The sequence below is a fragment of the Alternaria incomplexa genome, assembly GCF_024043165.1.
Source record: "Alternaria incomplexa strain BMP 0042 chromosome Unknown scaffold_3, whole genome shotgun sequence".
NCBI classification, from domain to species: Eukaryota; Fungi; Ascomycota; class Dothideomycetes; order Pleosporales; family Pleosporaceae; genus Alternaria; species Alternaria incomplexa.
In genome coordinates this window covers 1,855,748-1,878,531 of record NW_026249852.1, presented here as the reverse complement: position 1 = coordinate 1,878,531, position 22,784 = coordinate 1,855,748, and the positions used below count along the sequence as shown (strand labels likewise).

The following is a 22,784-nucleotide window of genomic DNA, read 5'->3' as shown; positions in this document are numbered from 1 at the left end:
ATTACGGCGACGCGCTTTCGACGAGCCCTTGCACAGCGCGATGTAGCTACCGCCCTCCTTCGAGACACCGCCATCGTCCTCCTAACCTGCGATCGTATACGCCTCAAGCCGCTGCCACGAGCGCCCGGACCGTACGACGAGACCGAGTATACAAGGTGGAGGCACAACAGAGGCATGCGGAGGCACACAATGGGAAGGAGACTATGCGGCAGGACAATGAGAAGGATCTTGTACTCAATTGCCAGGCCTTGGGTCGAGGGTAAGTCGCAGTCGAGTCGGACAGCGGAGGAGGCAGCGCCCTGTCCGCCAGCGACGAGGCTGACAGTCCCTCCCATCTCACAACGCCGACGGCAATGGCAGCAGCTCCAAGTCATAATACGAATGGCGGCGTAGTGTTGACACGATACTGAAGTTGAGGAGAGGCGGAAAAGGTTGACAGACAATGGACAACAGACATGGCAGGCGCGACTCTACCGGAAAAGGGGCAGTCCAGTAGCTACAGGCCAGGGCCATTTCACGATCTCCGCGTACTTGCTGGTTTCACGAGTCGCATAGTCTCCTGATGAGGGTGGTGATGGTCCCGTCGCACGGTCTCCCTGACCTGCCTGGTCGAGTTGTACCTTTGGTCGCGGACAGCCAACATGCCGGAATTGGTCTGAGGGAAAGGGGCAATGCAGTAGCTAGAGATCTGGAGTAGTAGACGCCCCCGGTCTACATCTTGAAGTCGCTCGTACCTGCCTGCCGCAAAGATCGTGATGTTCTCGTCGCGCGCTCTGCCAGCCCGCCAGCCCGCCAGACCCTGGGCCTTGAAGGGGCCATTCGCGCAGCCTCGCGACTAGCAGTCCCAGGTTTGTCATGCGATGTTCATGAGTGACCACACGATGCTGAGTCTCTACTGGTGATCTTCTCGTCCTTCCTGTGGCGGTCTTCATTCCCAACCATGCAAATGATCATGCCCGCGCCCCTGTGAAGCTGTCCGCATGCTTGAAATCGCGCCTGCTTGTCCAGCGGGCTCAGCACCATCCCCGCGGCCTTTGGCGTCACAAGAAGCTGCCGAATCTCAGGGGTGAGATTATGTTGCCCAAGAAGCTGGTTCCCGATGCCACGTTTTCTGGAGTCTCACTGTCTCCACGATGTTCAGCTTTGGAGTTGCTCTCCGCCCCGCTTCAGCGTGCCTTCCCAGAATGACCGTGTTTGTTTCCTGCCTGGCACAAGCAGCCGCTGCTGCCTCAACAAACAGAATGACGCGGAGAAGCTTACGCGTCTGGGAATCATACTCTTGATCGCCCCCCGCTCGTTGCACACGCTTCCAGCTGACAATGTGCATGTGCCGGCCTCATGAGCTCCCCGCGGACATCGTGATCCACCAACACGCTTCCAAGGCGTGTCTGAGGATGTTCTCCAGCTTTCGGTCAATGAAACCTGGCAATTTCTCTCACTTCCACGTGGATGAGAGGGAGATTTGGCAATGCCACGTAGACATTTAAGCAGCTCACAGCACTCCTATCCATCTTCCAACTCGCTGCACAGGCTTCTTCTTGCACCATTCTCACGCACTTTCACATCTCCGGCGCTCCTTCACGCTCCTGCCACTCCTGTCGTCTTGCCACTCCGGTGCCCGCTATTACGCGGCCAGACGTCCTGGACGACGCTAGAACCGGTGAGTGGGTCCTCGAGATAACGTGCAAAAGCGGTTGAGGGATGGAACTTCAACCTCAGGCTTCGTCTTGCAGCTGCGATGCATCACCAACTCCATTGATGCCTCGTATGCCTGAAAAACAGAAGTTGTAGAGCTCGTCGAGCGCTATCTCCTCATGCTCGTCTGGCCCCGTTCGGTTGGTGGTTCTCCTGGAGTTGTGGGATATCCGAATCGCTTCCTTCAAGTTCCTCCGCCAGGCCTCGCCGCGACTTCCTCACCACGACCTTCTCTCTGACTCTTTTGCTCCCAATCCGAACGGTGAGTTCTCTGGCCTCAGATACTGCCGTCACCTGACCTCCGGAGCTTCGGCGCTAGTGCCAGTATATAAACAGCCCTTCCCCCGCGCCTTCCATCTCTTGCCCACTCACACCCACCCAAATCCCCATCCACACCTGATATTGACAGACTCCTTGCTTGAGCTTTGCCAATCATCCATCTCTTGCCTTCATTACATCCACTCTTGTACAATACCAAGACCCTTCATCGACACCTCAAGATGTCTCACCCTTCACCAAACTCCTCGTCGGCCAACGGTCCTCCCTCATCCCCCTTCGAGGGCACCAACCCGACTGTATACTCTCCGGATGTCGAGCGCAAGCCTCACCACCGTCGTCAACTGACCGCAATCCCTATCGGCAAGCAGGCTGCCAAGAAATTTCTTCCTGAGCCGCCGGCGTATGTCGAGGGTGCCTTTGTCGATGAGCTCGATGAGTTCGTCAACACCTTCGTCTCTCGGTACTTGTACGTCGAAGGCGGCCATGATGCAGAGCATCTCAAGTTTCTGGTGCAGAACCAGATGAAGCGCGTAAGTGTCGTCCCCTTCCTCCACCATGCTTCACACTAACCTCTTGTAGTACGACTGCTTCAAGCACTCGGCCATCTTCCTCCAAGACCCTCACGCCGCTATCTTCATTCGATTCGACAGCCTTTCCGACGCCATCGAAGCTCGGGACCTACTCATCCAGGCCGGCTTCGCCACCCATTACGCCACTATGGACGACCTCGCGCGCTCCATGGCCAAGGACATCCGCGATATCCAACCGTACGAAGGCCAGATGTTCTTGTCAATGTTCATCGACGCGAACCCCGAGCACGCTGTGTGGGAGTTCACCAACGACGACTATGAGGACATCAAGAACCAAGTCGACATCATTGCCAGGGAGTTCGGTAACGTTCGCAACGTCGTCCACGTCGACACCGTCCACGATGAGATGCGCTTGATCTTCCGGATCGAGTTCGACTCTATCGACGCCGCCCAGCGAGCTATCCAGTCGCTTCACCGCACTCCAGTTTATGGCTTCGGTGCCGATGTAAGCACCTCACCTCCAACTCTTCTGTTCTTGCTAACCTTCTCACAGAGATCGTACTTCTGGTCCATCATCAACGTCGGTGACTGGGTCGATGAGCGTCCGCTGGGCCCTCACCGCTTCCAACATCGCGGCGATACTCGTCGCCCGTACCGCGGTCAATTCCGCAACGAAGACCCCCAGGATGAGCACAACCGTGTCCGCCGTGAGCGCATCCTCGACGGCAGCGATGTTCGCACCACTGTCATGCTCCGCAACATCCCGGCAAACTGCGACTGGGTAAGTCTTTCCTCCCACGTCTGTCCCGAAGCCTTGCTAACTCTTTTGACAGATGACACTCAAGAACATCCTGGATCAGATCTGCTTCGGAACGTACGACTTCGTGTACCTCCGCATCGACTTCAAGAAGTGTGCCAACGTCGGCTACGCTTTCATCAACTTTACGGACGTCGCTGGCATGCTCATGCTCCTCGAGATGGAGTTCCGCTACTGGCCTGGTTTCATCTCCGACAAGAAGTTCGGGATCTCGTATGCGACAATCCAGGGACGCGAGGCGCTTGTTCAGAAGTTCCGGAACTCTTCTGTTATGCAGGAGACTCCCTATTGTCGTCCCCGCCTCTTCATTACCCAGGATGAGGCCGACATGATGAACTCCATTCGCCACGCCGGTACCGAGCTGCCTCTCCCCCGCCCCGACAACATTTCAAAGTTGCAGCGCTCCATCGATAGTGCTCGTAGCACTGGTCTGTTTGCTCCTCGAGCATACTCATCCGGTACGGAGTACCGCCACCACTTCAGCACGTTCGACCGCGGTAGCCCTCGCGACAACTACCAGACTGCTATGCACCACGCTCAGCAGCACGCCGCTCCCCTCCAGTTCGCCGGTTTGACTGAGGCTCAGAAGCAGAAGATCGAGGCCTGGTACCTGCACGTCTTCGGCGGCGGCCACCGCGGCCCTATCCCCTTCGACTCGATTCCGATGACCCATATCCAGCTGTACTTCGAGGAGCACCCCCATCTTGCGCCAATTCGTCTGACCATGGCTCGTTCTTCCGGCAGCGGCAACGGTACCCCGCGTCGTCCAGGCCGTGGATCCGATAGCGACAACTGGCGAGGAGGTTCTTCTGGTCCGTTCCACGGCTCCCAGGGCAACCGCAAGCGCTGGATGTAAGCACTGTTTGCCCACCGACGCATACACGGTCGCAACGTCTCTTCTGACTAGACCTTGCGCAACGAGTACACGGCTTCTTTCTTTGTTTCGATCTGTTCCCAGATGTTTGCCAGACCAGGATTTTTCTTTACGATTTGTTCGGTATGGCTATTGACACACTGTATCGAGTGTATGTCTTCTGGGTCGGATTCGATGCGATTTGTTCATGATGTGGATGGTTGGCAGATTGAGAGATAATCTGACCTGATGATGGATGCCACTGATGAACCTGAATGTACCTAATACTTGCGTTTCCAATCAAAACTTCATGAGCATTGCTCACCAAACTTGTTCCTTCTCTTGCTTTGTGCCTTAGTGTGGTGATGTCTTGATCATTGACTTGCTTGTTTGTCTTCGCCAGATCCTGGTGGCTTTGACGCGAGGAGGCTGTTGGATGCAGCCGTAAACTTGTCGACATTGCCGTGCGTGATGCCAACTGAAGATGGGTCTTGTTGCCGTACGCAAGGACCGGAAGATGAAGTACAGCCTTTCCATAATTAATGCTCCAGCCACGTCGATGCAAGAGACACCATACTGTCGCCCCCATCTCTTGGTAACCCAGGACGAAGCCGAAATGATCCCATTGACATCAGCTCGGTCTCATCACGGGTGACCGAGAGATGGGGGCGACAGTACGGCGTCCTCTGCATCGTCGTGGCTGAAACACCTTCCATGGAGCGCTGCAACTTGGAGATGTTGTCCGGGCGGGGAAGAGGCTGTTCGTACATGTGGTAGCACCCCAGTACGTACAGCTGAATGTGCGTCATGGGAATGGAGTCGAAGGGGATGGGGCCGCGGTGGCCGCCGCCGCCGAACTGAAGTGGAGCGGCGTGCTGCTGAGCGTGGTGCATAGCGGTCTGGTAGTTGTCACGAGGGCTGCTGCTACGGTCGAACGTGCTGAAGTGGTGGCGGTACTCATTGCCTTGAGTGATCATCTCGGGCAATTGTCTCATGTCTTGGACACGACAAAGAGTGTTGTGAGTGAGCTCGTCATCATGATCGGTTGTAATGCCCGACAGAGAAATGAAATCGATGCGGAGGTACACGAAGTCGTAGGTTCCGAAGCAGATCTGATCGAGGATGTTCTTGGGGGCAACGTCGTGCTGCTGGGACCAGAGGAACCTCCGCGCCAGTTGTCGCTTTCAGAACCACGGGCTGGACGACGAGGAGTCGACGCCATACTCTTCTGGAAGCGATGTTTAGGGCAGGGGGTTGGGCTTGAGTGACGACGGTGGCTGCTCCACGAAGTACAGCTGAATGTGTGTCATCGGGATCGACACTGCGATTTCTGTGCCCCAGGGGCAAGCTTCCCACGTTCTGACAGTGTGTACTGCAGGCGTGATGCAGATATACCGGGCCGGTTGGGAAGGTGGCATGCAGACTGCAGCTTCCAGATTCTGGAGGACCACTGGTCGAGGAGGAGTTTGGCGAAGGGTGAGACATTTTTGGATGTCGAGGAAGGGTCTTGAGAGTTGCGGAAAGTATTGGGAGAGTGTCGACCCATTTACTCTTACACTATCTCATCTGTCATGCCTGCAAGTACCCCGGCGCCAACGATGCCTCCGTCTTTGGCCTCCTTGAGACATGGTGGTGGGGCTTGCGCTCGACTGAGCCGACGCTGCCAAACGCTTGCACTCTTATGCGGGAATCCAATCCCGCGTTGAATTCCCCTCGGAGTCCCCATGTGTCAATTGGACACCCGATCGACATCGGGAGAGTATACCGTTGGGTTGGTGCCATCGAAGGGGGATGAGGGATGCAAGATGTACAGACAGGCCTTCCTAGGTTCCTTGACTGGCAACGGTCTGCTGTAAATGCAAGCTGAGAGAAGTGCTCAGCCGCACCGTCAGTTCCGTAAGCTTTGGGAAATGGCTCTGCCAATCTTGTCCTCCTGCCTGCTGTGGCGCGTTGGGATTACCAACGAAGAGATGGGCAGATGATGATCAAGAAAGGGGTGTGAGTATAAGTTGTAGCCCACAACGTAGCATGCCGGTGGTTCGAACATCGCTGCCGTCGAGGATGCGCTCACGGCGGACACGGTTGAGGCCGGGGCCTCTGGAAGAAACTTCTTGGAAGCCTGCTTCCCAATAGGGGTAGCAGTGAGTTGACGACGGTGATGCCGCCATCTGGCTCTCCGATTAGCTCAACAAAGCCGATTCTTAGGTTTGTGCCACCAACAAAGATTTGGGCATCTTATGATCAAGAGAGGGTTTCGAGTATAAGTCGTAGCCCACAATGTAGGCCGGGGAATGTGGGAGGGAGGTCTAGGACATCTGCTTGCCGATGTGATGGCAGTAACGCTTCATCTGGTTCTGGACCAGGAACTTGAGGTGCTCAGCATCTTGACCGCCCTCGACGTAGAGGTAGTTTACAGTACTGTACGGATGCTGAACCTTTCGAGGAGGAGGAAAAAGACGTAAAGTTGATGAATGCATAGCCGACGTCGGAAGAGAAGACATACTTCGTGGAGGACATAGTCCAGGCGTGTGAATGTATTTCCGGGGTATGTGGAGTGGGTACACATGTATGTGCGATGGTGATGAGCTCAGGGTGGGACGAAGATGGCCCATCTGGAAGTCGTGACGGAAAGTAGCAACGAGGGCTCGAAACGCAGCCAGATTGCGCTCACGGAATACAAGAGATGGTAGAAGACAGCTCCTTGCATCTCAGAAGTCTTGTCGTTGGCGCGGTGGAATGACCGACTTGTCGACAGTGATGAGGCTTGCGCTCACGGCGGACACGGTTGTGCTCATCCTGGGGTTGGTGCCGTCGAAAGGGCAGTGACCAACTGACTCCCCTCGCGTACTGCGGCATTGGGCGTATCAATACCAGCAAAGACAATGGTACTGATGCATCGCCAGCGATACTGAAGGGGGCATGGCGAATGCTGTCCACAGCGAAAGTTCAGAGTGAAGTAGATTGAGATGAAGAGGGAAGAAGAAGGGACGCGAGATTCTGCCCCTCTTCTCTCTCATGACCCATAATTCGTGACACTACGGTGCACGCTGGCGGGGAAAGAGCATCTGGGTCTCCTGACCCTCACGAGGGGGGGCTGGCTCAGGGGGCGTTGGCCTCACAGCATGCCTACGGTATAGACATGGAATGAACATCTTCAACTTTGATACTACATCCCCTATCAAAGTCTAAGATATCACATCTCAAGCCTTGCGGCATCTGCCTGCCTATGGTTTCACAAATTCCATGATCTCGCTGTCGTTGTCCGTAGGTATCTTGGTGCACTGTGAAGCCCGCTCCTCGCCCACAGGTTTGCAGCCGTATGCTGTGCCTCAACATGTCGGGAATGTCTTGAGCTCGCCAGAGCTGATTGTGTACCTCCCGGTCATGCTATTCCCATTGCGTGCAGCACTCCAGAGCCCCTTGTCGCCGTCTGCCGCGAGGATGCAGAATCGCAAGGTGGGGCGCACGGGCCACAGCAGTCTATCATGAAGCCCGTTGGTGGTGTAGTAGCTGGCGCCCACAACCTCACCAGCGGCGACGACGACACATTTCATACCGCTCTTTACCGCCTACGTGTCTTTCGTGGCTAACCGCTCGACGGCGGACAGTACTATGAAGACATTCTCGGTATACTATCGGTGGTGGCGGCGAAATACGTTTGCTCCGCACGAAGGGCTTGCTTGCTGCCCTCTTCCGAGCCAAACCGACTCACACACCACACAGGACCACCGACATGTCTACGGCAATCGCATAGTGGGCAAGAAGCGAAAGCCTCCTCTTTGGCTCGCGCGCGTGCGATGACCCCCGCGGCACAATCTGGAAGAAGCCCGGCGGCGGCGGGCGGGGCAGCTTGCTTTCCTGGACCTCTATTGATGCGGCGACACGACCTGGCGTCGGCGGAGTGGGCAGCGCGAGAAATGCATACATGAACAGGTACAGCACCTTCTCCTTTGACGTGCTGGCCATACTGACATAGCGAGCAATCGTGTACGCAGGCGGTACGACCGATCCTCCTACCAGCAGGGCGCGACCGAAGACGACGCAAGCTCTTCGAACCCCAACCCCCTCTCGCAGTCAGCAAGATAGGACAATGCGGCGACGACGACGGTACAACTACGCAGGACATCATGGACTTGGCCGGCTCAGCTTCTCCGTTGACCATGGCGACGAGCGTGAAGGCCTCCGCGGCGATAGCGCCTAGGACACCACCTCCTCCCCCACCAAGGCCGGTGGTACGAGACTCCTTGACGACGATAAGACTTGGGCGATAACTCGGAAGGGCGCGGACATTCGGTGGCGACGAGTACAGCAAGGGAGACATCCTGATCCTTCGCCCGCGTCGTCTGAAGTTCAGGCTGACGAAGCTGGCGCCGATTAGCTCGTACCGAGCCAGCCCCTGAGTCAAGACAGGTACACTACCGAGCGCCATCTTAGCCGCAGACGCCTCTGGACCGAAACAATGGAATGGCGTATGTCGCGCATGGTAGCGAGTTTGTGGCGGACGTCTTGATCATTCTTCTTCGGAGACAACTCCTAGCCGGATGGCTTCGGCTTCTACTTCAGGGTCGAGTAGACTTGAAGCTATTATAGGCCGCAGACGTGGCGTTCCCAGGGTCAGGGGACTGCGCACAAGTCCGCTTCCTGTGTACTCAACAGCTCTGAGGCCGCGGCAGCTTGAAACGTCAGCCTAAGTCGGATGCCTTAGCCGTAGACAAGGTCGAAGACGAGACATGGCTTGCATCTGCGCCAGCGCCAGCACCAGCACCAACGCCTATAGGGTCCGAACAAAGCCGGCTGGTTGAGCCTAATGACGATGGCTAGTGTGCCTGTATCTTCGCCCTGCTCGATAGACGCAAGGAGAGATGAGGCCACAATCGGCCGAGACAGGCAAACAGGGCTCCTGGGGCACTGGCATCCGTTGTCTTCGAGCTTGCTGGTCGACCACTTCCAACAAGCAGTAGTCCGAGCGCTCAGGGTGCTGAATGAGGCGCCTACCGATGATCTCGTGCTGCATGAGATGGGTCTGGCCGTCGTCCGACAACATGCTGACAGCTTGGAGGCGTGAGTATGCCGGACTGAGTTTGATGACATCGCAAGAGACTGTCGGTGAGCAGCATGCTCAGAGCATGTCTATGCCAGCATGTGCATTGATTCCGGAGTCCATACCTGTGGTGGCTGTATCGCTGACGATGTTTGCCGATCTTGGAGCTCCAAGGACTCATCAAACATACCTTTCATCGTCGTCGGACAATTCAGCAATACCAAAACGAATGCGGGCACATCACGAGTTAAACCCGGTGCTGAAGCTGGGAACGCTGCTGTTCGAGTGGCCGGAGATCACCGTAGCCACTTTGAACCAAAGCAGATCACTCACAGCTTTGCTGGAACTCCGTGTCTTTCGCAGCGACGTCGACCAGGCCTACGTTGACATGTGCAGTTCAACACAGTCAGGATACGCATGGTGACCACTCCAACTCCTTGCTCTTTTTGGTCGCCTTCGTTTGCTCGTTGTCGTAAGGCTTGCGATCATGCTACGATTGCTGAGGCACAACGGTAAGATCATCTCTGGAATATGCCATCATGGAAACCAGTTCCAGCTGAAGGTCTGCACGCCGATGGTCATGCGTCACGCGCCCTGCAGACTAAAAGCTTTACCGTGGTCATGGTGGAAGATGCCATGAACTGCTTGCGAAGGGCCGTGGGGTCCTTCTTGCGTCGCGGCAAGATCACCAACAGTCTGTCAGCCCTGACCCGCTTCTATATGTGCTGCAGGCCATGATGCCGTTGTGGAGACGGCCATCTATCGAACGAAAGCGAAAACGAGGCAGTCCAAAGCTTGTGGAGTCTTGTATTTACATGACTGGCAACTTGTCTCCATTGTCAGCCGGTGGGGCGTTCCGATGCGCTCATGCTCGCTGGTGTGCCCTCTTCCAGCAGGATGTACGACGCATTCGCATTCGCATGCGCCATGGCAGCGTTGTGACGAACTTCTTGCTTCTTCTCGTATGTCGTATCAAGCGGGTCGCATTGGCAATACACAGACGGGCCGATCTGCGAATGTACAGTTCATGTGTGTGGATGCCGTAGACGGGCCGTCTAGTCGCGCATGTGTCTCCGCTTCCGCAAAACTTCGACAGCAGCGCAATGTTGTATTGCTGGAGTGGTTATGGGTCTGACATGGGTGTAGTGGATCGGGATCTTCGATTGTATTCGTCGCGTCGAGGCATCGTGTGCAACAAGGGTCTTCTGCTTCGCGTTCGGATTCTTGCCAGCCCCGCCGTGGGGTGCGACCATCGACGAAGAGGCTTCCTGCGTGAGTCAATGCGACATGGCGCTGCGATCTGCAAGCATGGATAGCTACAGATCGAGCCCTACTTACCGCTGGTGTCGCTCCTTTTGTGTTTGGCTTGCCTGGGGAGGTGTGGTTCAGAAGATCGACGAAGCTGTCGACTCCAAGAACTTTGATATGAGCAGCGGCCCGAAGGAAACTTCCCTTGAGTGTGATCGACGGCGCACTGCAGTGAGGAGGCTCGCATCGATTGTGGTCGCCGACCTACAATGGGTCAAAGTTGCGATTGCCTTCGAAAGGCCCCCTCGTAGCCAGCGGAGCAGCCTGAGCCGATTCGATGCAATGCAGCCTCATGCATGAAGCCTCCCGCCAAAGTATCCTTGTGTGTGGGTATTGCCTTGTTCGAATGTCTCGTCGTTGGTGTTGAGGGGCTAGATGTGATTGCTTCGGGGGTCCGCTTCGACGCGCCGGCAGCGCCGCCGTGGCCTGGCCTGGCATGGTATTGATGGAGAGTATGCGGCTCGCCGAAGCCAGCCCAGCTGATGGGGCAATGCTCTTTGTCGTCTCCGTTGCGGTCGACGGTGGTCAGCGGGGCTGTGGGTTGAGTTTGTCTTGGGTGTCAGCGTCAATGCGCTGGCGAACCTGCAGCAGACCGAGTCAACGACAGGAGCCACTGTACTATGTACAAGTACCTGATGAAGCTGCAAGGCTTGCTAGAGACCTTGCTGCCGCCCCCACCGTGGTGGTGGCTTGTTAGCAGAGTCAGAGGCTGCGTCGGGAGTCCGCCTCGAACCGCCAGCGAAGCCATCGGTGAGAACACCCACGACAGAGACCTGCACGGGGCATGAAGCTCTCGCGGAGATCATCAGGAGTATGGTCGTCCTATTACTACCTTTCTCATGGTCCGAGTGGGGTGATGGGAGGCGGCGCGGGTGGCTGCTGTGGAGAATTGAGTCGCAGGAGCTCAGCCCGATCACCACCGCGGCTGGCGAAGCTTCATCGACCCATTGTCTTGGTCGTGTGAGCTCCCTCTGCCAGCTCTGAAAATTTGAGCGAGCGCAGCTTGGTGTTGGGGATCATCGTGGTGGTGGTGTGGTTGAGGCAGCGTCGTGGAGGGAGGCTGGAAGCTTACCCCACAAAGAATCTCAATATCGTACCAAGCCAGGGGGTCCGCACGGCTACCAGCATCCCCGAAGCACGCTTGCAGCCACATGCAGCAAGCTTAGTATGGCAGAGAAGACTGCAACAAGACTGCACTCCTTCGATACTCGAGATCAGAACATCTTGCAGCTGCTGAAGTCTTCAGGGCCGATCTGGATATCGTGGGACTCGGCGAGCCCCTCGAATGGCTCTCGCCATCTCCGCCTACCTCGACCACACGATCAAAGACTCCCCGTCGAATCCACGGCACGCGACAGGTCATACCTGAGAATAGAACGGAAAACCACGCACATCATCTTCAGCTTCTCCTATTTTGAGACGTCTAGCTGAAAAGCCGTACGACCCTAGAACGCATCACCCGCCCATCCTCTGCCTCGCCGCATCTGGACTCCGCGCTCCCGTAGGCTTGTTGCTTCCGACTTTGTTGCACAAGACACGGTTTAGGCCTGCATTCCACCTCAGACAACTTCAGGAGCCATCCAGAGCCAGTATCGCGAAATTCATGATCAAAGGTTGGCAGAATTATTGTCCCTGGCGGTTAGAACTCTCGCGCCACACCGCATCCCTGACCTCCTCGTTGACGAAAGCTATAAGCATGCAAAGATTATTCGGACCTCTTGAGATGAGGTTCGTCTACTTCACATTCGCACTCTTTGCAGCTTCATCAACAACAGCGCACGTGTGCGTTACCTAGATTAAGCTAGACCTTGTCTCGTTTGCCGTTTGTCATTTGACATCGCGGTCAGTCAGGAACATCGCGCCGAATCCCCAAGACCTATGACCTTTCGCATAGACCCCTAATTATACCTCGTGGGCAAACCAGCGTCACCGCTTTTCATCTTCACTGTCACTTCGTTTTCAGTCTCAAGGTCGTAGAGTAGCTAGTTTTCTCAAAAGTCGGCGCGCAAAAATTTTCCTCTCCAACGACCGTCTTCGCATTGCCTTTGCGATTACTCCCAACACCACCGTAGTACCGCCAGATCACATCGCAACCCGCGACTCAATACCTCTGCGCTCTGCTACTTGCCTTCGGGAATTGAAGCCATCATCCTCCCGCGCATACAATATCCAGTCTCGCGCACGCACATACCCCATATCCGCGGCTGCCCACACAACCCGGGCACCTACATCCAGCCAACGCGACTCAAAACCACCCACAACACGCCTACAAAGCCATCAACGCGTCTCCATCTCCACTACCTCAAGCCACCCATCTACAAACCCCACCACCATCAAGCCCACCAAAATGGCAACAACAACATTCACCCTCCCGCACCACCCAACCCTGCCCACAACCCCCTCCCCTCCACCCACCATCACAGCCACAGCGCTGCTGAACGCACCCTCGCACGACATGGCAATGCTGCACGACATCCACACGCTCCTCAACAAGATCTTCACCCGCAACCGAAACCAGCACCAGCGCTGCACGTGGTGGAAATCCCTGCACGGCTTCCGGCGGCAGATTGGGCTTCTGCTGCAGGAGCTGGAGAGGGGGCCGGTCAAGGAGCGGGAGGGCAAAGTGGAAGCGAGGTTGAGGTTTTGGGATAAGGGAGTTGTGCATGGCTGGTATTAGTAAGTTTTTGCTGGCTTGAGCTGAGTTGGCTTCGATGAACGATGAACGGGATGCTAACTTTTTTTGAAGCACGTTCAGCCAACTTGTCGCCGTCGGCCCTTTCGCCATGCTGGGGCTCGTCATGATGGCGAGTGTTGCGCGCGTGTGCCGGATTACCGGCATTACGGCTGTGTATGAAGAGATCGCTTCGGGCGACGTTCAAGGCGTTTTGAGCGCGAGCGATGAATTGGCTTTGGCGGGGGAGTTTAGTATGGTGTTAGATGAGGGGGAGGAGTGGGATGAGGGGGTTGTTGTCGCTCGGGATGAGGAGGAGGATGACGAGTAGATAGAGATTGGTTTGGGGTGGTCTGCTGCATACGTATGTACAATAGTTTACGGGATGATACCAGATAGCCCGGCGTGGCTATCTTCACGGCGTTCTGGCGTGTTGGAATGAAGGGATAGAACGTATTGAATGCCTCCTGGCTCACATGTTGCATTGCTCTTGTCATGTGAAATGTATGTGAAGATTGACAGGCTACACTCTATCTAATACCGAATCTAGAACCTAGCGTACCGAAACGCTCCTTGCCGCCTACAGTGGGACTCTGTGCCGCGACTTGCGCCCCTTCTTGTACCTTCTCCAATAAGATAGCGCCCTTCATCTGGTCTACCTTGCTGTACTTCTTGTTCCTCTGCGCGATGTCGAAGAACTCCAGGGAGTCGTCTGTGCCCATCAGTGCGACTGTTTGTGTCAATTCGTCTAGGTTCTCCATCAAGATGGGGTTGTTGAGCGAGCTGACGAATTGGCTGAGGAACGCGGTGTCGTTGGCGAGAGTTGCGACGGCGGCGGGGGAAATACGCTTGATGTGTTGGGCGAGAGGGAGATCGAGGATAGCGGTGGACGCGTGCGATAAGGCGTCGAAGTAGATGAACTCTTTGATTTCTGTGGGCAAGGCGAGAAGGACCGAGGACATTATGTTGGAGAGATATCTAGTCAGCTCTAACATGTACGTCGATGGTTCCGTCTCGGGCTTGGTGGCCATCCAGTCGTACTCTGCTGTTTCGATCAAGTCGTCGATCTTGCTGTTTACGAGCTCGAAGACGCGGTTGGAGGCGGTATTCTTGGCTTTGGCGAAACGATCAGTTGCTGCGAGAACAACAGGACCTGTTGCTGATGGCGAGGAACGAGCTTCAAAGAGCAGGTCTTGTAGCTCGACACAGGCGTTCTCGAAGTGCTCCAAATTCGTCAAGATCTGCACAATCTGCCCAGGATACTGACTACTCAGCCTCTCGATCAAGCTCCCGCAGACCTTCTCACACAACAGCTCATCCAGACTCTGCCTCAGCGTTTCATCGATAACACTGCTCTTCTGGAAATAGTCGTCGCTGAACAAGTAGATCTGATTGAGGAAATTCCGGATATCGATGCAGCATAGCGGATACATCTGCGAAAAGGGTAATACGCAGGGGAAGGTGAGGGGTTCGTTGGACGCCGGAGGATTGTACCAGGATACCGAGACGACCTTATCGTACTCCTCGCTCGAGTTGATGGGCATGGGCATGTAGTCGTCTGTATGCACGATCTCGCTGAAGTCTTCGCTGAAGCGGGCTTTGAGAAGGGAGGAGTACTTGGAGAAGAGGGTGAGGAGGAGGTCGTTCATTGCGGAGACGGAGTAGCCCCATTTCTATGGCAGTCAGTAGAGGGACTAGCGGAGTTGTGAATGAGTGACGGACCTCCATAGTCAGCATGAAGAGCGCTATGCGACCCTTGATCTTCAGGAGCAGTTCATCGTTCTCAACGGTATGAAGCTGGCTCGTGATGAGATTGATCGCGCTTTGACACATCGAGTCCCATAGCTCGTCCACCTGTACTCTTGTTAGCAGTGCTCTGCGTGAATAAGAGAATGTTACGCACATCAGCCTGCGACCGTAGATTGAGCGTTTTAGACATGGTAGCCTTCTCGATAATCGCATATCCCGCGATACTCTCCAGCAAGCTGCTCAAGTCACTACACTCCTCATCCAATAGGTCGAGCTTGTTCGGTATGATCAAATCCTTCTGCGTCCGCCGATCTGATGCGTACTCCGCTCGGAACTGCTCGCTCTTGCCGAGCGTCTCGTTGATGTGCATAGCTTCAAACAAGGGTGAGAAGTCCGTCTCGTTTCCAGCTTCTTCGTTGTTCAGCACGTCAAACTCATCGGTCTCGTCGGCCACGAGTTCTATTGCTGAGTTCAGTTTGAACTTTGAAAAACGTGTGTCGGCTTCGGCGCGTTCTTGGTTGCGCGTTCTCCGTACGTCGGTGTAGTAGAATGAAACCTCGCCCAAAAATTGCGCCGACTCGCGGATCCGGTAAAGCCACGTACTCAGGTCGTTCTTGACTGCTTCTCTGATCTGCTCTTGGGTCTGCGGTATAGATTTCTCGATCACATTCGCGATCTTGAACCGATTGATCTCCTTCAAATGAATCGTCTGCAACTCATCCAAAGCTCTTAACGCCGCGTAGTAGTTCTTTTCCCTCAGCATGTCCTGAACCGAGTTGGCAATGCGCAATACGTTTAGACACGCGTTCAGCGCTTGCGACGCTTCATCAATATTTTGGCGCACGCCTCGCGAATCAACCAGCGCCTTCTTCTGCTCCGCTAGCTTCTCGATACTTTCTTGGATCGACTCGTTAAGCTGCAAGATCTCACCACTCATCTGTACGGTCTGGTCGCGTATCCTCAGTAGTGAGTCGACCGAGCTAACGAAGTCTTGATGATTCGCATTGCATATGCGCTCAATCTCACTCTCGCGATCGTTGGCATAGCGATCGAATGTGATTTGCAGTTGATTTGAGTAGCGTGCGTCTTTCATGATGGGGATCAGCTGGTCGATATAGTCTGAGCCCACGGATGACTGGGATATCTGTTTCTGTCAGTACACATAATATGCGCACACTCATATGGGTTTATCTACTTGTTTGATGGCCACCCACAGGTCATCATCAGGGTCCACGGCTGAGGGCATGATGGCGGTTGCCTGGTTCTGGTTGTCGTGTGTGGTTGCAAAACACTTCTGTTGTAAGCGAAATAGTAGGTCACAGTAAAAGTTGCTATGTTTAGTTCTGGTCCAAAGTTGTGGATGGTGGTGCTCGTCGTCGTCGCATATGAAACGCGTACCTGGCAAGTCCGCGGAAACCGTGCTAGTGGAAATACGACCTAGCTGACTTGGCGCGGCTCGCTGACCCACTTCCCTTTTCGAGATGCCCCAGACCAGATGTTCTGCAATCCAGTCCCATCTTCTCTAAGTCGAATTGGGATGAAGAACTGGCTCATAAGACAGATGCACTGCAATAATCGTGCATAATGCTCATATAGATTCCGGACGCTGCTTAGCAAGATGAAATTTGCAATTGACCGTGTTGATCGTTATCGCGCTGTACATCGCGATATACTCCTAAAGAATGCGCCCAGGCAACAGTGAACTTGAACCACGGTAATGCCAGGAGTCTATACACAGTCCTGCACGCGTATTACCAGGTGGTTTGCCCAAGATGTGGTTGAGTTCGGAGCATCCATCGGTTTGCCAAAGCCCAAGATCTCCAGCGTGACGCGCCGCGCATGCCCCACTTTCAGGAGCGATGACGGAGTAACCCCGCCGATTTCTCTCTATTCCGATCCGGAGTCAACGCCAAAGATATAATCTCGCCCCAAACTTTTTCACATCTTGGCAATTACATCCAAATCACACATCATGGAGGCCATCACCAGTAAGTCAAGAGTATGGACGCAGGAGAATCTGGCTAATTGATGATGCAGACAAAGTACAGAACCTTATGGGCAACGTCAGCGGGGCGGCTGCTGGAGCATACAGCGGAAAGTAGGTGCTCATTTGGGATTGATGTGGTGGGATTTGGCTAATTGGTGATAGGACCGCTCTCTTGCTCGGTGCTGGTTTCGTGTAAGTCATCTATCAACCATCTCAATTTACAGCAAACTGACAGTTACAGTACACGCCCAACTGTTGACGTGCTCGCGAAGTCCGGCGTCAAGGTCACAGTAGCATGCCGTACCCTCCAGAAGGCTCAGGACCTGGCTAAGGGCATCCCCAACACCAACGCCATCAGCGTACGAGCATATACTCCACACATATATAGCTCCCTGCTAACAACGCCCAGCTCGATGTCAACGATGCCGACGCCCTCGACGCCGAAGTCGCCAAGGTCGACGTCGTCATCTCCCTCATCCCCTACACATACCACGCGACGGTCATCAAGTCGGCGATCCGCAAGAAGAAGAACGTCGTCACAACCTCATACGTCTCGCCCGCGATGATGGAGCTCGACGCCCAAGCCAAGGAGGCCGGCATCACCGTCATGAACGAGATCGGTGTCGACCCCGGTGTCGACCATCTCTCCGCCGTCCTCACCATCGACGAGGTGCACAAGGCCAGTGGCAAGATCCTCTCCTTCAAGTCATACTGCGGCGGTCTCCCCGCACCAGAGTGCTCAGACAACCCGCTCGGCTACAAGTTCTCCTGGTCGTCCCGCGGTGTACTCCTCGCGCTCCGAAACCAGGCTGCCTTCTACCAAGACGGCAAGGTCAAGTCAGTCGAGGGCCCCGAGCTGATGGCCGAGGCAAAGCCCTACTTCATCTACCCCGGCTACGCCTTCGTCGCATACCCCAACCGCGACTCCACACCCTACAAGGAGCGCTACAACATCCCCGAGTGCCAGACCATCATCCGCGGCACCCTGCGCTACCAAGGTTTCCCAGAATACATCAAGTGCCTCGTCGACATTGGCTTCCTCTCGGAAGACCCCAAGGACTTCCTCAAGGAAGGCGAGAAGCGCACCTGGCGCGACGCAACCGCCAAGATCATTGGCGCCAGCAGCGACAAGGACGAAGACCTCATCTGGGCCATTTCTTCGCGGACAAAGTTCGCCAGCACAGAAGAGAAGGACCGCATCATCACTGGTCTCCGCTGGATCGGACTCATCTCCGACGAGCAGATCGAGGCTCGCGGTAACCCGCTTGACACCCTGTGCGCTACCCTCGAGAAGAAGATGCAGTACGAGAACGACGAGCGCGATATGGTCATGCTGCAGCACAGGTTCGAGATTGAGAACAAGGACGGCAGCAAGGCTGTTCGCACTTGCACATTGGCTGACTACGGTGACCCTAAGGGTTACTCCGCTATGGCTAAGCTTGTTGGTGTTCCTTGCGCGGTTGCGGTGCAGCAGGTGCTTGATGGTACGCTGAGTGAGAAGGGTATCCTTGCTCCTATGAGTCCTGAGATCTGCCGCCCGTTGATGAAGACGCTTGAGGACCAGTATGGCGTTGTGTTCAAGGAGAAGACTGTGCCTATGTAAGGTGGTCGCCTGGATGCAAGAAGGAAGAACGTATTTGATGGACATGGTAGGTATAGACAAAAGCTTACAAGCTTTGAGATGACTGAATGAACACATCAATCGCTTCCAGATTTTGACCTCGTCTCGTGAAATGGTATCTCTTCTGCTGTATCTCGTGCCTAGTTCTGGAAAGCTTTCCCTCCGCCTCTGCAACACATCCCATATAGGCAATGCAAGCGCAGAGCCTCTCCATCTAGCACCCCGTATCTGTACAATCTGCTCAATCCAGCCCAGCAGCCGGCGGCCTCCCACCCACAGCCTTCTTCGCCGGCGCACCACCACCCCCCATCCCACCCCCAAACATACTCCCAAGCATATCAAACATCGGGTTCCCCTGCCTCGGAATCTTAATCCCAAAATACATCTCGCCCACCTGATCCAACGCCTCCCCCCAATTCACATCCTTCAGATCCCCCGCATAATGGCTCTTCAACTGCCGCCACAAACTCGGATCCCCGCGCTCCACACTCAGAAGCAGTAGCCCCAAGAAATTCAACAGCGGTAACGAAGGGTACACGGTGAAGTCGGAGGCTTTTGTAGAGACGGGCTGCGTGGGCGGGTTCGGCGCGCGTTGCAGGGACGAGGTGAAGAGGAGGTAGTGTTTGTTTGCGGCGCGCAGGTTTCCTGTGAGCAGGTAGGGGAGGGTGCCGCGGGCGAGGTAGAGGGGTGCGGTGTGGGGTGCGTCGGAGGTGTACCAGGAGTAGTGGAGGGAGGAGAGGGTTGAGGCGGAGTCTTGGGTGCCGAGGAGGAGGTGACGTTCTGCTTCGTAGGGTTCGAGGTCTGTGGGGGTTGGTGTGTTAGTATCGTTGGTTTGGATTCGGGTCGTGGGATGTGGAGTAGAGTAGGGGGTGTGATGGGCGTACCTTCAGCGTATAGTCCTCCAGCGACATGGTGTATCTCTGGGTCGCCGGCGGGATAATCGCCGAATCGACTACTCCATGCTACCATCTCGCCCACGAACTTCTTCTTTGTGGGCTCATCCTTGGGAAACGCGCGTAGAAGGCCTAGTAGTCGTCCTTTGCTCTCGGCGTCCACCTTCACCTCCCCCTTGTTGTATACGTCGAGGAGGAATATGCATAGGTCGCCGCCGGAACCGCCTTGACCTGCTTGCAGGAGAGACAGCGCGCCAGAGTGTAGGATGGAGGTTGCGGATGCCCAATCGGAGGCTTTGGTGTAACGGGATGCGATTACGCGGAGTTGTTGGTGGGCTTCGTAGAATTGGCCTTCTGCGATCCTGGGCGGGGTTAGCAATAATTCCTTGCGCGGTGACGAGGTCTGGACTTACTTCTCGCGTTGTCGCGCAAGGGTCTTTTCGATCTTGGAAGCCATATCGGGTGGTTGAGGGGTCGGTGGGGTGTGCCTTGGTGTTGCTGGAGAGCTGCTGGATCGTGTTTGGGAGCGATGACGCAGCGCTACGGGCGGCTGCTGAACCCCACATTAGCCTCACGCACGTCTTCAACTCCCATCGCACATTATTGTTTGCGGTACTTACTTCCCAAGTCACTTCTCAATCCCCTCTGTTCTTCCTGTTTCTACGCGCTGCGCTAATCCATGGATGTCATGTCGCGGCAGTGCGCAAAAAGAGAAGCCTTTCTACTCCGACGCGCTGAAGTTTGAAAGCGCGGCAAACTTCATGAAAACTACAGGAGCAAAAAACATTGAGGTTTGCGGCAACCGAGACTCGAACTCGGAGCCCAAGCAGGCTACGTATGAAGCGTGGGAAGCTTGGATTTTACCCTTAAACCATTGCCGCGGTGAAGATTAGCTAATGATTGGATTCGTGCGTTTATATAGCCATGCATAGCACGAGTCCAGCGGTCTTTGATTCATGCAGCTCAACAGTCACGGTATCTTGTGTCCGATTCATAGCTCCAAAGCTGTTATGGCGTCTTGTATTAGCCGGCGCATGCAATGGCGGGGCTGAGGTGGGATGAGATGGCAGGAGCGGGGTGCTGGCGCTTGGGTCTGCGCCTTCTCCATGCTAACTTACACTGCATGCGGCACAGCAATAACCTACAAGGTATCGAAAGTTTGTTACGATGCAACTTCTTTCGTCTCCAGCAATCTTCCATAATTCGATCATCCGAGGTGGGTGCACGACGGTGCATCTGGCAATTGGTTCGCTCGCAGCAGCTCACCTGCACTGCGCGAACAAGTATCACACTGTCGATATCGCAGGGGTACGTCTTGCTCGCAAAGAGATTGGGCGAAGTTAGTCCGCAGAGGCGATAGGCTGCATATAGATTAATGCAGCAGTACCCGAAGGATCTCCAGTGTCCTGTCGACACCTCACTCTTGGTTTTCCAAATCTACCTACGCCTCATCCTTTCATCAACGAATACACAGCAGCATGGTCAGCGAAACCGACGTGGCAACGGCAGCCTTAGCTATCGCGATCTCCGCCTTGGTTATCTCGGCTGGTCAGCTCATTGCACAACTCTTTTCGACAGCGGATGGGTATCGTAGATGCCAGCGCTCCGTGATTGGAGACTGGTACAAACTGGTTGAGTTGAAATTCAGATGGTCAATTGTCCAACGTGGAAAAGATCCACTATCATCATCCCCAGTGTGTTAACTATGAAAAGGAGCTCGTTTCGATACGAAGTCAAGGTGGCGACACCTCATTTCCAGATCGCCACAATGACTGAGTGTGAATGGCGACGTTCTTTCTATTTGAACGAAAATGGACGACCCCCAAAGTATGCCGCCTTTCTCAGGCAAAAGATATCACGATATCTGATTACTCGCTCGGAGCCAGCTGCATTGCTGGGTGATCGGGCCTCACGCGTTGGTACTTTTTGCCCTCCTAACCGCCGGGAAAAAGAAGGTAAGCATTCAATCTCCTGCAATACAAACTGTTCCGGGATGCAGACGCTGAGAAAGAGTTTCGACACGCGTAGACATAGGTGAAGATGTAGCTACATGGTTTGATCTACTGAATGATATTCATGACGTCCAGGGAAGGGACGAAAGGGGCTTCATGAAACCAGAGTTTCGTGGAAATATAACGGATCTGACATCGATCTGCATCTCGAGTAAGACATCACCAAGAGGCGTCGGTAAAAGATAAGATTTACCTAATTGTCCATGAACATAGGAAAGACTCGTTCTTGGGATTTTATGCCACCAGACATTGTACGACCGATCGCTAGTACTACGCTCGGCTGTTTGATCACTATGGCCTACACTTTAGAAATGAACTGGACAGATTTTCGACTCGATGAAGGCATAATGCGTGCAGTCGGTGGCGGTCGAAGCTTGTCTACCTCTATCGTACGCGGCATGGGACTGGTGGTGGAATACAGCACGGGTGCATCTGAACAAATCGTCATGAAACGTATACCCAGCAAAGTTGCAGACCAGGTACGTATGAGACATCAAACGGGTTGCCACTGTTTTCCCACATCTTCCCGACGACTTTGTCAAATGCAAGGTATTGCTCAAAGCGAATTTTGAGATATGTGTCTGAGACAAGGCGCAGCTCACAAGATGCCGCAAGATTTATTACTGTTAGTCTTAGCTTACAAACGTCAGTTGACTTTCGGGATTGTTTCCAGCAGTGGAGTACCCTTCCCTGTCAAAAGCTTTTTCACCGCACCACGCCTTTATCTGAGGAATATGCAAACGCCTGGAAGTGCGAACTGGAGACGTGCGATATGGGAGCTGAATATATGTTCAGACGGAGAAAAGGTTTTGGAAGCAAGTTTATCGCATCAGGATCCTGCTCATAGACTTCCCGCTTTCACGGATATCCTTGGGCTGTGGTGCAGATGGCTCCCAATCGATGGCCTCTCAACAAACGTGATCGATAACCCGTTCCCGTTCCCGCTAACAACAATGGGCGAAAGACATGAGTCACGTAACGTGTGGAGATCCGAGCTCAAAAGGCGTGCAACAACACTCTCGGAGCCATGCAAGCACGTGCTAGGCTTTTATGACTCCTGGGAAAAACAAAGTCCTCAATTCTTCGCGAGGTCTTATCGACTGTGGAACACAGAGCCAATCTTTCGACAAGCTTTTGATGCCACAACACAATTTTTCTGCTGCACTGAGGGCTTAGATTTCGACCTACTATATACGGACCTTATACCTTGCCACATCGAAGTCAACGCTCATAGCCTCCAGCAAGCCGAGGAGAACATCAGCAACGGACACGACAAGACACGAGACAGCGCTTCTCTTCCAAATAATCGAGATCCAATCTTTACCGAA

General features: G+C 54.6%; 3 protein-coding genes and 1 non-coding gene across 4 annotated transcripts; 1 reads left to right on the top strand and 3 right to left on the bottom strand.

Annotated features, from left to right (window-relative positions):
* Positions 1 to 2,195: 2,195 nt before the first annotated feature.
* Positions 2,196 to 4,177, top strand: J4E90_003005 (uncharacterized protein; the record flags this gene model as incomplete). The annotated part of the gene is made up of 4 exons (XM_051432578.1): positions 2,196 to 2,504; positions 2,554 to 3,009; positions 3,058 to 3,285; positions 3,338 to 4,177. The coding sequence occupies 4 exons, from the start codon at positions 2,196 to 2,198 to the stop codon at positions 4,175 to 4,177; spliced, it is 1,833 nt and encodes a 610-aa protein (XP_051294000.1).
* A 9,547-nt stretch (positions 4,178 to 13,724) lies between these two features.
* On the bottom strand, positions 13,725 to 16,189 carry J4E90_003004 (uncharacterized protein; the record flags this gene model as incomplete). Its single annotated transcript, XM_051432577.1, has 4 exons — positions 13,725 to 14,867; positions 14,917 to 15,048; positions 15,098 to 16,087; positions 16,139 to 16,189. The coding sequence occupies 4 exons, from the start codon at positions 16,187 to 16,189 to the stop codon at positions 13,725 to 13,727; spliced, it is 2,316 nt and encodes a 771-aa protein (XP_051293999.1).
* A 2,603-nt stretch (positions 16,190 to 18,792) lies between these two features.
* On the bottom strand, positions 18,793 to 19,901 carry J4E90_003003 (uncharacterized protein; the record flags this gene model as incomplete). Its single annotated transcript, XM_051432576.1, has 3 exons — positions 18,793 to 19,352; positions 19,436 to 19,806; positions 19,858 to 19,901. The coding sequence occupies 3 exons, from the start codon at positions 19,899 to 19,901 to the stop codon at positions 18,793 to 18,795; spliced, it is 975 nt and encodes a 324-aa protein (XP_051293998.1).
* Positions 19,902 to 20,238: 337 nt separating this feature from the next.
* Positions 20,239 to 20,325, bottom strand: J4E90_003002. The gene has a single exon. It is a non-coding gene; the product is annotated as a tRNA-Gly (tRNA).
* Positions 20,326 to 22,784: the final 2,459 nt, after the last annotated feature.